Source organism: Poecilia reticulata, chromosome 8 (genome assembly GCF_904066995.2).
Source record: "Poecilia reticulata chromosome 8, P_reticulata-male-v2, whole genome shotgun sequence".
In the NCBI taxonomy this organism is placed as follows: Eukaryota; Metazoa; Chordata; class Actinopteri; order Cyprinodontiformes; family Poeciliidae; genus Poecilia; species Poecilia reticulata.
In genome coordinates, this window is record NC_088837.1 from 10,458,321 (window position 1) to 10,475,939 (window position 17,619).

At 38.5% G+C, this 17,619-nt stretch overlaps 2 protein-coding genes across 2 annotated transcripts; both read left to right on the forward strand.

Moving 5' to 3' along the window:
- Positions 1-1,379: 1,379 nt before the first annotated feature.
- On the forward strand, positions 1,380-6,639 carry ypel3 (yippee-like 3). Its single transcript, XM_008416619.3, has 5 exons — positions 1,380-1,760; positions 3,198-3,316; positions 3,478-3,521; positions 4,077-4,185; positions 5,464-6,639. Exons 2-5 carry the CDS (start codon positions 3,200-3,202, stop codon positions 5,551-5,553), a joined length of 360 nt encoding a protein of 119 aa, XP_008414841.1. The 5' UTR covers positions 1,380-1,760; positions 3,198-3,199; the 3' UTR covers positions 5,554-6,639.
- A 2,944-nt stretch (positions 6,640-9,583) lies between these two features.
- atp6v0ca (ATPase H+ transporting V0 subunit ca) lies at positions 9,584-16,625 on the forward strand. Its single transcript, XM_008416617.3, has 3 exons — positions 9,584-9,824; positions 13,343-13,526; positions 15,480-16,625. The coding sequence occupies exons 1-3, from the start codon at positions 9,749-9,751 to the stop codon at positions 15,682-15,684; spliced, it is 465 nt and encodes a 154-aa protein (XP_008414839.1). The 5' UTR covers positions 9,584-9,748; the 3' UTR covers positions 15,685-16,625.
- The last annotated feature ends 994 nt before the right edge of the window (positions 16,626-17,619 follow it).

The window sequence follows — 17,619 nt, forward strand, 5'->3', positions numbered from 1 at the left end:
AGTGAAATATAATAATTTGTTTGAGAGAATAAAGCAATGACTATGCTTGTAAAGCAAGCATATTGTAACAGATTGTCTAGAAAAAGTAATCTAGATTTTGGGAAGCGCATTTCAAATGGGCCTGAAGGGGGTCACATAAATAAAATAAATAAATAAATAAAGCAATCTGATTTCCTGACTCCTGGCAATTTTAAAATTCTTTTTAGTCAATTGTGAATTTTGTTTTTAAATGATGAAAAGTGACAAGCAAGTGACAAGACAGATAACTATGTTCTGTTAATGCCTGATGTGGCCTGATATGCCAGACTATTTGGCTAAAATGGATATTGAGATCTAGCTTCAATCCCAAAGCAGCCTTTTAATTTTTTCTTTGTTCTGTTTAATTCTGTTTAATTCAGATTCAATTTAGAAAAATCACAGAATACAATTTCCTGTACAACCAAAATCTAAAATGACTGCTATTGTTTTCAGATAGCTCAAATAAGTCATTGTTCTATATTTACCTCTGGCTTAATGTCAAAAATGCTGATAAATAGTTTATTCCTCCACCTTTCACTATGTTTTGTATGTGTGGCTGCCATAATAGATACTGAACTCAGGGCTGTTTGGTGAACTCTGACCTTCCTTGTCAGGTATCTGACTTCAGGGAACATTCTTTTTTTATTTCCAACGGGTAACTTGAAACGTTTGTCTTTCAAGCACAAAGAAATTGGAGCTTATAAAGCAGCTACCAGGTATTTAGCATAGCAGTCAATCATATTGAATGTAGGTAACGTTGCCATTTAAAAACAACCTACCATTGTGATGGTTGATATAATGTCAACCTGGTAGCACACATTACTCTACATCCTATATTTACGGACATGATTTTTTATGTTAGAACTCATCTAATTAATAGAAATATAATTGTCTATTTACATTGTTTTATTATCTTTTGAGAGGTCATTCAAATTTCCTATTCAATCCAAACCTCTTGGTTGATTGAAAAATAATGTTACATCATTTAAATCTGCCAGTGGTGTGAATATTTTTCTTATCTTAAAAGTATTAAACATGAAATACAATAGTAAAAGATATATAAATATAAACATGATTACTTTTAACTATTTTGGTACATAAAAACATGCCTTCTTTATAAAGGTTAAGAAAGTAAGTGAAGAACTGTTGAGGAGTGGAAATATCGGACTCTTGACTATCAATAGAGCCACAACATCTGAATCCTGGAAAAAAAAGTCGGACTTCCCACCACTAAAGCCAACCCAACATTTATGAAACTGGATCAAAAAGCAAGCCCATTGATAGCCATAAAAGGCTCCCGTGAAGCCGAAGCTGATTGGTTGACCCACATTCTAAACGTCATCTGGGAGCTGTGATTGGTTGACGGAGGTTTGTTTTGCACCCTTCACCCTTCCTCCATCTGCGTGCTTTCATAAACAAACTGCATTTTTGTTCCGCTGGGGAACGCATTGCCCTCTGGTTTGTCAGCCTGCCAGTATTGTCAGATCTCCGGCTCCTGTTTTTGAAAAGGCCGTGGAAGAACTTTGTTGTTGAGTCAGAACAGAAACGCGGGCTCTGCTACAACAAAAACAATCTGAGCTGGTTTTTCCTCCCCCCCAACGGTCAGCGCGTGGAGGACTATAGCACCGAGGCGAGCTAAAGGCTGGACTTCACAGTCTTAACATTTGCTCTTTCCTTCAATTATTAAACTGACAGTCACTGAAGACCGCTGTGTATACTTTTAACAGCTTCAGTTTTAGCAGGTGAGTGGAAACAGAAGAAAACATTTCGTCCATCTTCGCTGCAGTGCCGACTTTGCGCAGCTAGCATGCTAGTGCTGTCCTTTGTAACAGAGTCATGTTTTTTGGCCCGTTTAGCAGCTCGTGTAGACGATTATCAATGTGGGAAAAGCTCTGCACATTGAAATGCGGCTTAACTGGTGGCCTAATTGAGCCAAAGCTTGGTTGTGCAAATTGTTTTGAAACAGGAAGTAGTCAGGCTGAGCTGTGTCTTCGCCTACTTTGTCTTTGTGATATAAGATCATGCAACTCACTGCTAATTGTGTGCAAATGTTGTTGATCGCTTATTTTTTTCGGTAAAAGCAAATAAACTTCCCTTTTGTAAGAAAACGAGACCAAGAACATGTTAAAATTGAAAAACCGCCTGCAACATTTCCTTAAGTTGAAATGATCAGGGAGCTTGGATATCTAAATTTAGCGTCGTTATTTATATTAACTGATCGGACTTTACCATTTCTCCCCCGTTTGTTCTAAAACTACCTCTGTCAAAGTTCCTGCAACATATATATTTTTTTCTGTTTTCTATGTTATGATTTTTAGAACTAAAAGACGGAATTGAACAAAATCGGCAGAGAAAACTGAAAATTAATGTAGGCCAAGAATAGCTTGATCGATGCATTTGTAGCTCATATAATAACCAAATATTCACCGATCAGGCTTTCCTGAGGGCTGTACCGATAAAGGTTTTCCTTTCGATCTGAGGCGCAGACTCTGATTAGGACTACAACACATCGGACTAGAACTACACTGCTGGTTTTGTAAAAAAAAGAAAAAATATATTAATTTTTGAGTGTAGCAGAAAATGAAGGAATTTGAATATTATTATTGAGCCAAAGATCCTTCACATTCAGCAGATATTTATTCAAAAAGTGCATTAAAGTACATGTTGTCATTGGGTGATGTGTTCACTGTCTGAAAATGGAATTGGAATCCTAAGTTTTTGTTCTGCTGATCAAATCACAGGGAAATTCTGATATCCAGACGATTGCAGATGCACTAATTAATCACCTGGTCTTTTACTTCTCGGTTCTAAATGATGACAAACTAGTCAAATAATGAAAAATCTGGGGTGGGGAGGTTTGTTTTGTTTTTGCTGCTCTTTAGTAAATGCAACAAAGTGAAGAACTCCATCCGTTATTGATCTCTAAATGACACCTGCATGGAAAAACCTAATCGGTGTATCTCTTAGGTCAGACGTTTTCTGCAGGTCCAGAACTTTGAACCAAATATAGCTTTAATGAGCTGCATGCAGTAGTGACCAAATCTGTTTGTGTTTAAAATCTGACTCTCCTTAGTGATCTGACCTGAATTCTGTTCAACCACGTGAAATCCAAAGCAGTTTTTCCCTGGATTATCTTGTACAGTAATGCAACATGTGCTCTCTGTCTTTTTCCTGTACAGACATGGTGAAGCTGACAAAAGCCAAGACCTTCCAGGCCTACCTGGACTCTTGCCACCGCCGTTACAGCTGTGTGCACTGCCGCGCCCATCTGGCAAACCATGACGATCTTATCTCAAAGGTAAACATGCTGCCAGGCCTCTGTCGTAATGCTTATTTTGAGTGCTTTACATTATATGCGGCCTAGTTTTCCTCTTATGTATTAAAAACAGAAAAATGAAACTGATATTCTTTTTGTTTTTGATTTCATGTGGGTATTTTTTCCCCCCCTATTACTTTCAGTCATTTCAAGGCAGCCAAGGCCGAGCGTACCTCTTTAACTCAGTGTGAGTATTTTGAATGCGACCACAAGTTTCATAAGAGATTTGTTTATTTAATCATGAGTTTCTTTTCTTTTTTTTTCTTCTTTTTTTTAAATCACTTCCTCAAATGTCTCCTTTGAAACACTTGGCAATCTCTGACCTTTTTTCCAAAGCATGCAGTTTCTGAAATGTTCTTTTTCCATCTGAACACACTGCTGAGAGCAAACGTGCTTACACTAACCACGCTGTCGACAGATAACTAGGTTGGTTTTTATTCCTCTTGATTGGAGCTCAAAGTTGGGCCAGTTCACTTTGGTTATGCTTGAATTTTTTTTTAGGTTAGTGGGTCAGCAACAAACAGAAACAGAAGCAAGTCCACTAAACAACATTAGACACATTTAAACCTGAGATATTTTTAAAAACATAAGTGTCCTCGTACGCCCTTTCTTTTTATGTTCTGTAAACTTTTCCTATGAAAAGACATAACAGTAGCTGTGGGAGGAAGCTGACTGTGCAATTGAGGAAAGAAGTGTGATTATAGTAAAAACATCTGATCTGGGACATCGCTGTTGATTTCAGGGTTAATGTTGGCTGCGGTCCCGCTGAGGAGAGGCTGCTGCTTACAGGACTCCACGCAGTGGCCGACATTTACTGTGAAAACTGTCACACCACTCTGGGCTGGAAATATGTAAGTAACTCTTTATAGTATATCAAGTAGTTCTCTGCAAAGACGTTTCTCACTGTGCTCCAGGTTTGTGCAGAAAACCATCCGACCGAAAAGAAATGACAATTTAGATAAATGTCCATACTCCTTGCACATTCTTTCACCTTAAACACAAATTTATGTGTGATAATTTGACTTTATGTGACCAACACAAGGATGCATGATTTTAAACGTTATTTACATATAAAAGTTAGAAAAAAATGTGGCATGGAGACGGCAGTCATTTTTAATTGAGAGCATCTGTAAACTCCAATTTCAAGTCTTCCAATGGTTTCTCCCATGTATTTATGCCTGGACTTTTACTAGGCCATTCTATCCGGCCTGTATGACATTGGAGTCTTTCCACCTGTAATGTTGACTTCCTGTGGTCAGCAGCTGCTGCTTTCACAAATAAAAAGCCTGCTAGACTAGTTTGTTCTAACAATGCGGTTTCCCATAATGCTGCACGTCGTTAGACTTTTTATCCCCTCCTTTTTCTCACCTGTCTCTTCTAAGCCTCGTCAGTTCATAATTACTCTGAGGCTTATACACTAATTTCTTCCCATGCGTTATGCAATGGTAATGCTGTTCAGTAGAAGTGGAAACTGGGAGAGCCGGTATTTGTTTCTTGTGACAGAGTTGCTCTGTTTGCTGTAAACCTTGGACTTTAAAACGCTGCAGGTCATTTCAGACACGATAAAATCCTGGAAGACACAAACAGGTTTTTTCTTCTTTTTTTTTTTTCTTTTTTTTTATATGCAAAGTAGGAAAAAACTGAAACAACAGCATTTATAAAGATCTCTTGTTGCAGAAAACGTTTTAAAAAGAAATCAAAAGTTTTTGCAATCATTTTAGTTTGTAAAAATGTTCTGTCATGTATTTTTGAGGAATCCTTGAATCTCCCATGGCAACAGTTTGACAAAACACTTTCTCTCACAAAGCTCCGCCCTTTTACCCAAAGCTCCTCCTCAGACCTGCAGTCTGCAGCCAAGTGTTCGCCTCACAGAGCACCCCTCTGCATGCAGCCCCACCAGACTAGTGGCAGCAGCAGTTAGCAAGCACCCGGTGGAACATGTGTTGCTTTTTGAGGTCTTTTGCTTGGTTTTTGTAATCAGGCAGGTTTTGTTCAACTATTTCAACACTAGCTGAAAAATAGTTTTAACAGATTAAGTTAAGTCTACCTTGGTTGGTTTAAAAAAAAAAAAAAAAAAAAAAGAAACGTGAAGATGTTCTCTTTATTAAAACTTTCTCTTTCCTCTGCAGGAGCAAGCCTTCGAACTCAGCCAGAAGTACAAGGAGGGGAAGTACATCATAGAGCTGTCCCATATGATAAAGGACAACGGCTGGGATTGAAATGGAAAAACCGCTATGCTTCTTCATGACTTTTTAAAAAGGAAAAAAAAAAAAAAGTTGCATCCCCTCGTCGTAAAAGGGTTCAAGTGTATCGTCCTCATCTCGCCTTCGAGCCACTGCTGTGCCACACTTTTACTTCGTGCAGCTTTTGCTAAGAATAGCATGTGATGCCTTATCTTCGTCTACTCTTCATGGTTCTTCCCCCCCCCACATCACCAACACATTTAACTGAAATCGTCATCACGATTGATTGGTTATTCTGGGACTGAATAAGTGTTTGGCTTCTGCGTGTGGAGAGAGAGTGGGTGATTTGGTTACATGGGGAAACCGGGTGTGTGATGGGTTTTAAAGCCTTTTAATGCAAGAAAGATCAAAACGTTTACAGTGATCACTAAGCCGTGTTGCTGTGAAACCACAAGGCCAATCAAAGCTAAAGAGCTCGACCATTGATAATTGAATTTTTTTTCTTCTTCTTTTGAGCTAAAGGTGCAGGTTTTGATGCAATGTTTGTTTCAATGGTAGAGCTTCTTTAAGTTGAATATACAAGGAGGATATGGGAATATATAGAGCAGCAGGCGAGCTCTTTGTTTTTGTTTTCTTCTTTTTTTTTATTATTGTTATTAATTTGTATTTTTTAATTATTCTGGAGTCAGTATGGCAATCGGGATATTGAGTTAGTTATAAGGCCAACAGAAATCTTCTGCAAGAATTCTTCAATCTGTAGTGAGTCTTCTGTTCACAGGTATAACTTTATGGATGTGCGTGTCTGTTTGCAGTGAGGCATCTTGAGCTGGATGGTGTTGTGAAGCATTAGTCTGGAACTGATTTCTACTTCTAGATTTCTTTTCACTGCACACTTGGGATAGCTTTACTTCCATTCAATGCTAATGAGACCTATATCCTTTATACGTTTTGCGCATTGCCTAACACTGAGCTGTTCCTTTCGACACATTAGCTTCACTGCGTTAATGCAAATTGTGGTTAGGATAGATGTAGCATATTTATGGTGATTTTTAAAAGTGTCTGCTTTCATTAAAGTGGTTTTTATTTTAACCTGGTCTTTCATTAAAATACAGATTGGCTGTACATTTTGGGATTGAGTCGTCTTTTGTTGCTGCAAATACATTTCATATAACTTCTGGTTACACTTCTTTATGTAGTTTAATATTTAATACTCTGTCAATTACTGAGGCAGCGTCTCTTTATGTCCTGAAAATAACTAGGCACTTTATTATTTTTTTTACATGATTTAGATATATACTATTAATATTAATTCTACATGTATATTTTCATACTTGATTGATAAAATGCACAGCACTTTGCTAAAGAATTCATTAACATTTAAACATTGTGATACATTACAGCCACATACATGGATGTGTTTTGTGTGGTGAACTAGCACAAAGTTATCCAAAACTGAAGTGCAAGAGTGGAAAAAGTTGGTTGTTGCAGCTGTAATGTGGCAAAATACGGAAAAATTCCAGGGGTTTTTAAATACTTTGGAAAGGTACTGTATGTACTAATGGGCTGAAAGGAGCAGACTGAGCCAGCAGCTTCTTTCTGCCTCACACACATGCTCCTGAACAGCTGGTAGCATTTCAGCTGCTTGCTTTGAGCTGCGGCTCACTTTGACTGATTAGAGCCTCGCTATCAATTTAGCAGGACAGTCTTGAACCCTGTTGACCGTTTTCGTAGGTCTGCTGGGATATTGGCTTATATTTAAAAGTATAACTTAATAACAAATAGGGTTAACCACATAAATTTGCTGCAGAAAAAGATGATTTAATATCAGTTATCAATATTTGTGTGTATGAAGGGGTTTGTTTACCTTTGCACACTGAGAGGTACTTGGCTACAATGTAAGCCAGATGTTTGTGTAACATATATATGCTGAACTCAAAATGAAAGTGAAAATATCAGGGAGATGCAGACTGTCAGACGTGTTAAAACCACACTTAGTTTCTAAAGCAGGGGTGTGTAAAAGACGATTAAAGGTCCGTTTGCGGAGCGGTTCTGTGTCGCCACAGACTGCAGTTCAAGAATAGTACAAATTTGGCCTGCTGGTAAATTAAGAGAAGTAAATACACAAAATGAATGTTTTCTAAAAAATGTGATATATTTTAGACTAAAAAAAGGTGACTAAAATTCAATATTTAGTACAAAATATTGAATTTTGTATCAATAAAAAGAAATTGAATTTATTTGGTCCTCAAGTCCTTATGAATTAATTTTTTTGCCTCGCGTCAAAAGTTTTGAACACCAATGTCCTACAAATAGGATAAGTTCTGTCATAACATAATAGATTAATTACTTTTATGGCAATATCTTTTTTTAATCAGTCTGGTTTATAAAAATTTAATTTTTGATTTTAGAAATTTTCTTTTTTTTTTTTTAGATTTTAAAACGTGGCTGTAGTCCTTGCGGCTGTCCAGAAGATGGCGATGTTCGTCTCAGCCGTCGGGTAGACCACAGCCCCTGTTAGATGAGCATGAAGTAAATATTGGCACAATTTTAAACAAAAGATGCTTTACACACGCTAAATGCGTGTGTAAATGCGACCAATCAGCTTTATTTTGCTGATTGGTCATTTGATGTGTAACTATGTCATCCATTTTTTCAGAGTATTAAATTGGCAAATTATTTAATAACTTATCTTTAAAGCTAATACATAATAAAAGAATGGTTTTCCTTCCTTCTTGTTAAACATTTTACTTTTTAATGTCAAAAAGAAAAGTTTGCAAATGGCAAAGACCGCATTCTCGTGCTTTGAACAGAAACTGGTCACATGAAAAAGCTCTGAAACTGATTGCACATTTCTTTCCCATGTGACAAAGGGGCTACTGACTGTCATGTGTGTGCTTTGCATTGTCTGCAGCCCCTCTTTCACTTTTCATTTTTAAGAACTGTTGTGAAAGCACAACCACATGATAGCTTGGGGAATTTCAAGATAGTACAAAAGTCTATTAGACATTTTATTTTTAATCTTAAAAGTCTGGTAATTTATCATGAAGAAACAAAGGCCTCAATTCTGTTAACAGGTTCTACAGAATTATTCTGAAAATAAAATAAAACGTTATATCCAGTCTACACTTAGAGTAGAAGGAAAAAAAGTCTTACAAAAGTATTCTTGCAGCACAAATTACTTGTAAGTTAAAAAAGTTGCAGTCACTAAATCAGTAATCAAAGCCTTTAAAATGAGTTAATGAGATAAATGCCTGAAGCTGGTGTTTTAGGTTCAAAGGTGAAGCTAAACTTGTGACCAAGAACGAAAAAATGTCTGCATTTAACATTTGGTGCTCTTCTGTGCAAAAGTATTCCTGCTGGTATGACTTTTGATATGTTTTTACCTTTATTTATTTTCATATGACTTTTTTCACCATCTCAGGATCTAATGCAAATTTCACAAAACAATGTAAATTAAACCTGCTAACTTTAAGACATGACCTTACTCGAAGAAAGACCTCTTTGAAAGGAACATGAAAAGACACAAGAATACTGTAAAAAAAAATGAAATATGCAAAGTTTTGTCAAATGAGAGCATTAAATGACGAAGTGATACACCCGCTGACATCAGAAATACCCATCTTCATTGGAGTGTCACCTTGACGCAAACACCTCAGGGCTCTGTTTCTAGTCCCTGAGACTGAGAAAACCACTTATTATAGGATCTAGTAGTTGGTTTTCCATGTTAAATTATAGAGAGCGGTCGCCGTTTGATGTTGGTTTTTAGTGAACATTTGGTACTAATAATTAATACGCCAGCGTGTAGTGACGACTGGTTTCAGCTGCAGTCAGTGCACTTGCAGCAGAACATACCACTAAACAAAAATGACACACATTAATTCATTTAATAACATCAACAGCAGTGGTTATATGAGATTTACTTAAAAAATAATTCAAAATTAGAATATTCTACATACGTTTGACCGTTAAATATAAATCAATGAGTGAGTATTTCACATTTGTTAGTCGGACACACCCGCCTCGGCTCAGTTGGATCCCTCCGCCATGGCTGGTCATGTGACTTTTTCCGTTTCGCCATTTTCCTCTTCTCCACTGGAGCCATCGCTGGTCGTTCTCGCTGTTTCGCGGTGTTTAAAGCTGCCCAGAGGTGACGGAGGGACAGGGGAACCCCCGCCAAAGAAAGAGAGGATATTGTGCCGTCCAGCTTTGTCGTCCGAAGGGAAGAGTGACAATGTCTTCTGAGGAGAGCCCCGAGTACTCACCTTTCTTCGCCGTGATGGGAGCTTCTGCGGCCATGGTCTTCAGCGGTAACTAAACCAGCTTCTTCTTCTTCTCCTCCTCAAATTGACACCCTTTTGTTTCATGCTATCTTAGCCAGGTGTCGAAGGATGAAATTAGAAACGACCGCTGCCTTCACACAAACCGTGTCTCTGGTTGCTGGTTTTTGGTGGCGGCCAGGGCTCGCACACCTGTCGGGGATGATGCGAGGTAGAGGCGGGGTAAGGCTGCCGCTGGTGCTGCTGGTGCTGCTGCTGCTGCGGACAGTCGGAACAAGCTGCCTGCCTCTGCTCTGGTGGAGCCACTGACATTATATTCAGGCCGTAATCGTGTCTGCTGCTGACTGGTGACGCACACAGTCAGTGAGGTGGCAGCTTCTCTTTCTCAGCACATGACATGTAACGAACCATGATTGAATGGATTAAAACAAAAACGGATGTAAGGTTAATGGTTAATCTTGTCGATCCTTTTCTTGGGTTTGTTGTTGAAGGTGAGTCAGGAAAGGAACATGGAGGCCTAAACATCACAGCGACAATTTAAAGGGATGATCCATTCATTCATTCAGTCATCTTGCACAGCCTTCTGTGCATGCGCAGTGAACTACTTCCACTTCTTGAACACGAAGTGTTGTGTTGAGAAAATGTGAAGAAATGTAATCTAATTCAGTGGGTTTGATTCAAGCTAATGTAAAACACTTATTTCTTTCATCAATAATTAATGAAGACGTGAGGGATTACCAGTTACATTTAATACAACTCTATGAACACACGATAGCGTTTCAACTTGGTATAAATCTCTTTAATGTACCAACAGTAGACATTGGAAATCATTTAAAAGACAAAATTGTCAGTACTAATCCAAAGATCATCATCAGGTCCCATGAGTTCATTTTACACACAAAGAAGGAAGTCGCCTGTTATTGTCTTTTCCAACTTTTTTTTTGTTTTTACTAATACTGCAGATTTTCTTTTGCAGCCAAAAAAAATAGATTTTTTTTTTTTTACTTTCCAAAATCTTGTTCTCAACACATGAAATTCAGTAAACGTCCTGTACATTTCAGCCTGAATTACACTACTTCTTTTACCCATCAGACTGGTTCATGAGCAGATAGGATACTGTTTTAATTAGCTTTATGCTGTTTGAACTTCAGAGCCCTTCCTGCCTGCGTAATGTTGTTCTTGGAAAGGTTTTTCAGTATCGACGCTACAGAGGAACAAACCATCAAGTTATTGTTTTGGCACACACTCGATTACAGCGCTGGCAGTCTAATAAGTGAGACCGGTTGGTTCCCTCATCAAACCGACAAAGCGGATCACGGAGAACGCAAACACCTGCTAAATGTTTACCTGCTCACCCATCAGGCAGCTGGAGGGAGACGGTGTAGTTTTTCTCTGCACCAGTGAGGACAAAACGTCTTCAAAAAGCCTTTCTTGTGCATTTGTAAATTTCAAAACACGGCTACGTTCAACCCCTGGTGCTCTCTGTTGGTTTAAATAGAGCTGCCTTTTATGTCTGAGACAATGCTGTTGGAGGAGGATCAAAAAAACACTACAACTGTGGTAATTATGGAGGAAGGGGAAAACTTTGAGTGTTCATGAATTTAGTATGTTTAGTAGCCTGGACAAAATGTGTTTTTTCTTAAGTTGCAATAAGACACATTTCAGCGGGATACATCCAAAATCCTCCATTTGAGCTTTTAATGATTCGCTAAAGATTCAAAAACTTGCAGTCAAATTACCAGATCAGGGAGATTTACTGAATATTTATTCTATTTGGATATGACTGACATTTACATGAGGAACTGTGTTGTCTAGACTGGGTTTACATGTCGAATCAGTTCTGCTTCTTTTTCTTTTGGTGTATGTGTATATATAATATATATATATGTATGTATGTATGTATGTATGTATGTGTGTGGCTTAAAACATTATCTAACAGACTAATTGATTTGTTTAAAAAATTGTCTCATCTTCAAGCAAATCGAACTCAGTGTTGCTAAACCAAAAACATTAACTGTTGATTATGTTGCCAATGAATGAATGAGATGGATCACCAACCATGTAATCGATTAATATTTTTACTTACTTGGAAATACTTGAAAGTGAAACCCAAACCAGCAGCTGAAGCTGCTTTTGAAGGGACGACACAGCCGGTGTTGTTCACCCTTTACATGACTGATACACAAACAGCAGGAAAGCATCTATTGTCATGCATGCAGGCTAAAGTCCTCCCACTTTGAGTGTTAACTATGTTAAATACAATTTATGCGTTTGGAAAATAAACCTGTCTATGATTCTACTTGTTATAAATATAACATTCTGCTCCAAATTTGTCCAAATGCCAAAACAAGCAACAGCACGGCTTTTATTCAACTTTTATTGTGTTGCTGCAAGATTTGTGACAAATGTGGATTATAAACCTGTCGGCCTTTAAAGCATTGTCACGATAAGGTCCTTAGAAAGTTATTACAACTGTCATCCTACAGTTTTAGAATGAAGACAGCCTAAAGGGTTGGACCGGTTAGCATCATCATTTCTGTAGATGCATCACCTTGATATGGGGCAGCTCTTTTTTTTGCTGCACTTTCAATACATTAATAAGACGTTCTACTTGATATGCATCCTTCATAGGGGCTGTGCTAAGTTTTTTTTTGTTGTTGTTTCTGTGTGTGGTTTTTTTTGTTTGTTTTTTATTAGTGAGAACCAGCTGCATTTATTTTTCTATAAATCAAAATAAGCCCAGGTGCCAGAAAGTGCAGTGAATAGCGTGCATCACTTCACAAGTGAAGTTTGTTCGCTGGCTGAAACTAAACGTTAAAAATTCCAGACGTTGACACACATCCTGCTTTCATAAAAAAAAAATTGTTTCGGTTCACTTTATAAGAACCCTTCAGCCAAATGCAGTTCAGTTTGCGATCCAAACTTTTCTTGAGTATTTATTTGGTTTGCAAACTGACCTTCCTGAATTATTCTGTAATAACCAAGTTGCATGCAGTGATGCGTAGTTTTCTTGACCTGATCTCTGCTCCGCAGCCCCGAGCGGCGGGATTAGATGAATCTGTGATGTGAGCGGCACAGCGACAGATGTGCAGATGTGAGGAGCAGCGCTTTGATCTGCGATGCTTCATCCCTGAAAATACATGTTTCTGGTCAGATTTAAAGGGCCAGGCCTCAGAGGACGCTCACCTTGTGCGGATAAATTGTTGTTTAGCTTTCATGTGTACTCCGTTAAACGTCAGCATATTGGAGCAGCGTGCTGAGACTTTATTAAAACACGGAGTGACAGCGGCTCAGAGGAAAACTGCTGGAAGAGCTCACATGCATGACATCAGTTTAAGCTTGGAGAGGATCTCTTTAAATATTTAATAATTCCTTGGAGAATTGACATTTAACCGGCTTGCTTCGCTGCACTGTGGGATTTAGCCGCAACCGTTGACGGAAGTTTACCCAGGTCGCTTTTTGAAAATGAAACGTCGTCTCATCTGCGTGAAGGGAGTTTGGAGTCAAACGGTGAGTTAATGGGGACTGTTTGGTGTGTCTCGTTTCAGCGTTAGGAGCAGCATATGGGACCGCGAAGAGCGGCACGGGCATTGCCGCCATGTCTGTGATGCGGCCAGAGCTCATCATGAAGTCCATCATCCCCGTCGTCATGGCGGGTATCATCGCCATCTACGGGCTGGTGGTCGCCGTGCTGATAGCCAACAACATCTCGGAGAGAGTCAGTCTCTACAAGTAAGGAAGACATCTGCTGTGTTCACGGTTCTGGCTTATAAATGATCAGCTCATTTACCAGCGTTAATGCTTTCGGGATTGTAGCAAACGTAGTCCCCAGATAACCAGCTGTCTATCCAGCTTCTGCTAACAACGTTAGCACCTTATCTCCTCTTTGCTTTCTGAAGCTTCTGGGACAGATTGTCCTTCTCCATGTTCTGTGCTTCCATGTCTGTTTGGCTTTTCTTCTATATCTCCTTGTCCTACCTCCATTTCTGTCTCCTGCCTTTTTCCATCCTCCTGTTTTTCATTCTTCTCCATTGTTTCCCTCATATCTTCACTCCTTTCTTCTTTTCCTCCACTTCCATGTGTCCTTCTATCCATTCAACCTTCTTTTCTACCTTCCCTCTGTGTTTTTCTCCTCCTGTGTCTTCCCTAACCCCATTCAATCCTTCCCCTCCTGTCTTCTTTTCCGTTTCTTGTGTCCTGCTGTCTCCCCATAGACCTGTCTAAGGGTTTAATTACTCCAGATTTAATAATTAAAGCTGGAAAAAGACGCTGTTCATACGTCTTTCATCAGTTAATGTCGTGTCAAATGAACTTGGAAGAGCTTAACCCAAACAAATTGAGCCTGGAAAGGCAGATTGAAAAAGAGGATGTTTAAAATTATTTTTGTGTAAGTTGCCAGAAGGAATGGCTCTATAGCAGAATAAAAATCTCCGTCTCCCATCACCAGAATGGCTGAAACGGCACAGATTCAATGTGTTAGATAGGCTGTTAGGAATAATCAGTCCTGCTGTGAGTCGTGGGATTGGTGTGTTCTCAGCTTAGAGAACTGAGAACTGGTGAATGTAACAGAATAAAATAGACTAGGTGTTTAATTTCCCAAATAGACTGTATTCTTTATCAGAACCAAATATAAATTTACTTCCATTTAGATGGGAAAATCAAACCTACACATTCCTTCTAAACAAGGTAGACAAAAAAAACACCCAAGCAAGGAGTGATTTACTTGAGTCATACTTCACTTAAATATGCAAAGATTATCTGATTAAATGACAGTAGTCTAATGCATACAAAATCAATTAAAACTTCTTACAAGAGAAACATTAGTTATTTTTCTGTTCAGACCGATCTAAGGGTTTAACTAGGCTGCTCAAACTAAGCTCAAAATAAACTTAAATCTGAAAGAGTTTCTGTTTACCACAAAATATCTGCTTTGGAGGAGCGGTGTTGGTAAAAAGGAAATGCGCTGGGATTTGTTGCTGATCTACAACCTGTAGTTTTTCTAAAACTTGGACCTGCTAGTTTTAGAAACTCTAAATAGTATTACTAACGCCGTTCAAAGTATTTCTTTCTGGCCTTGCTGTGAGAGCAGTCGATATAAAACAGTTTTCTGAATGTTTATGGAGTTGACTGTTTTTAAACTGTCATCTGCATTTTATGCAGATGACAGTTTGCATCTTATGCAGTTGACGGGTGTGAAATTTTCTAGTCTAAAGCTTTAGCATGTACACTTTTTTGTTTAGTATTTGTAATTGCTCGTCTAATTAATATAGATGCACCAATCATGTTTTTCCTACTTGGTTTACTTTGGGGTCTGCTAGTTCAGATTTAATTTTTACTATAATGTTAATTTCTTTATAATGTTTGTAGCACAAATAATTAATGGAAGTTGTAGTTTTTAATCAAAATGAAGAAATTACAAGATTGTCCACATTAATGCACATCCCCAACCCTCATCTTGTTTTTTATGTTATTAGAGAAAGTACATCAAAGTGCATGTTATTGGTTGCTGCGTTTATAGACTGAAAATGAAGCAAATCGGCTTTTCTAGTTTTCAAACAGCTAATGACTGATCAACTTGGATAAAGGGAAAATAGTTCCCCACCTCTGGCCAGTTGTTTATGTATAAACTTAATTCACAGCTGTATAAACTAAGACTTTTTCTTCTTTCCTACGACCTCTGTTTAGGAGTTTCCTGCATCTCGGCGCCGGATTGAGCGTGGGCCTGAGTGGCCTGGCGGCCGGCTTCGCCATCGGCATCGTGGGCGACGCCGGCGTGAGGGGCACCGCTCAGCAGCCCCGGCTTTTCGTGGGGATGATCCTGATCCTGATTTTCGCCGAGGTGCTGGGGCTCTACGGCCTGATCGTGGCCCTCATCCTATCCACAAAATAAGTGTCTCTCTCCATCAAAACCACCATCTCATTCATTCCACATCGAAGCAGCGCGAACAAATAGGAGAGTTTCACCTTCTTCCATGACACCCCGCGGATCTGACAGGATGGGATGGCGGCAGAAACATGCTGGCTGTCGGTCTCGACAGCCTTGTCCTCTTTAGGTGTGATCTACTCCATTTTGTTTTAAGCCATCCGGTTGTGTCAGGTCTTGTGCGTACAGAACGGGCATGAACATGTACTGTTTGTTGTGAGATGATGTGTGGACAGTCTGCCTGATTATATTGTCTAATCTTAAACTGTACAGTGATCCAGAGTCCTCCCATCCTCAGTAAATGTAGTAACCAGTCTGTGCTGTGAGTGTGAGTATCAACGTTTACCCCCCCCACCCCCCCACCCATTTCTCTTTTAATTTTTGTCTTTTGTTGGTGGGTTTTAATCATCATTATCTTTTTTTTTTTTTTGAGACTGCTGAAAAGTTGTGCACACTAGTATTTTATTTTATTTTTTCCATGTTCTTTTTCGGGAACCATCTTTGAATCTCAGATTATTTTTTTGTCACTATTTATGGAAAGCTATGAAGATTTTGAAGCCGTCTAAATGGTTTATTGAAATACCCTATATACATAAAATATATAAATTATCTGTGTATAGTTAGATTTATTGCACTGTGGGTAATTGTTCTAAGTGCTTGGAATTCCTCTGGATATAGTGTGATTATTATTGGAGGATGTCCACATGTTCACATGAAGATGACTGTGTGTGTGTGTCTGTGTGAGAGATCTGAGTGCATAATGTGTGGTTTTATGTTCATGACATTCTCAGACACTAGTATTGTTTACCTGTAGTGCTGCTGTCTTGATTTTGTTTTTTTTGTTCAAAGTGAGAGCTCACTGTTCAGCCATGCCTGTCAGATTTCCAAATAAAACTCAACCTCCTCCATTCATTGTCAAAACGGCTTTTGTTGTGTTCATGAAAACTTTAGTATGAACCTTGTCAATATGTGGACGATACCTTTGAAATCTGAACAAAGAACATGTATATTTACTCTTTACCCATGGCTGTAACTGAATAACTAATATTGATCAATCTAATTTACACCCCTTGTTTTACAGCAGTGCAGTGTAAAAATATCGTAGTGTTTGATTAAAATGCAAAAATTGGCACAAAATCATAGCTGTTGAGGATTTTGACCTCTGTTGCTGGATTTGCTTAATTGACCACTACAGGACTTTAGTCAGAAACCGCGCTGGTCATCAAATGTTTTAAAGGGCTTTACTGAAGAACTGTACAACGATGCTTGTATAGTGAAGCAGTTCCTGAAAAAGCAGAAATAATAAAAACTTCCAAATCACTATTGTAAATGTAACACAAGTGAGTAAAAAGACCTAAATATCAGCATTTATTCCCTCTGTTTAAATTTAAACGATGTAGACTCAAACTAACTGGTCAAAGCTCAAGACTAACGGTCAAATGCTAGTTTTAATACAAAACCACATTAAGAGTAAAACAGACATTAATAAAACTATAGAAATATACTAGCAGCTAACCAACTCTGTCAGTAGTGATAATTAACATCCACTTATTCACTTATATCACTACTCACATCATCACTGATTGCTCTCAACAGTAAACAGAAATTGATCAGCTGACGAATGTCAAGATAGAAGAAAAGAAACCTTCAAAATAAAAGCATAGACATGAGACATTGAACAATCACTGCTGAGATGTTATTTCGGAGGAGCTGCAGTCACCCCAGGATTGTCAAAAAATGAATAAATAAATTTGAAATACATGGAAAAAGTTAGCTCCAGTTCACCTACTTATGATTTAAAAAGCTAAAAACATCTGGAACTATGACAAATGAGGCAGGAGGATAATTCAAAGTTATCTTGCTACCACACGGCCAGGAGGATGGTGAGAGGACAAGACAAGT

What these genes read in the sequence shown, in the direction of transcription:
- atp6v0ca (XM_008416617.3), top strand. Translation starts at nt 9,749, where the DNA reads ATGTCTTCTGAGGAGAGCCCCGAGTACTCACCTTTCTTCGCCGTGATG. An exon ending in TGCGGCCATGGTCTTCAGCG is followed by an intron (nt 9,825 to 13,342) that starts GTAACTAAACCA and finishes GTCTCGTTTCAG; the next exon opens with CGTTAGGAGCAGCATATGGG. An exon ending in GAGAGAGTCAGTCTCTACAA is followed by an intron (nt 13,527 to 15,479) that starts GTAAGGAAGACA and finishes ACCTCTGTTTAG; the next exon opens with GAGTTTCCTGCATCTCGGCG.
- ypel3 (XM_008416619.3), top strand. Translation starts at nt 3,200, where the DNA reads ATGGTGAAGCTGACAAAAGCCAAGACCTTCCAGGCCTACCTGGACTCT. An exon ending in ATGACGATCTTATCTCAAAG is followed by an intron (nt 3,317 to 3,477) that starts GTAAACATGCTG and finishes TATTACTTTCAG; the next exon opens with TCATTTCAAGGCAGCCAAGG. An exon ending in GCGTACCTCTTTAACTCAGT is followed by an intron (nt 3,522 to 4,076) that starts GTGAGTATTTTG and finishes TGTTGATTTCAG; the next exon opens with GGTTAATGTTGGCTGCGGTC.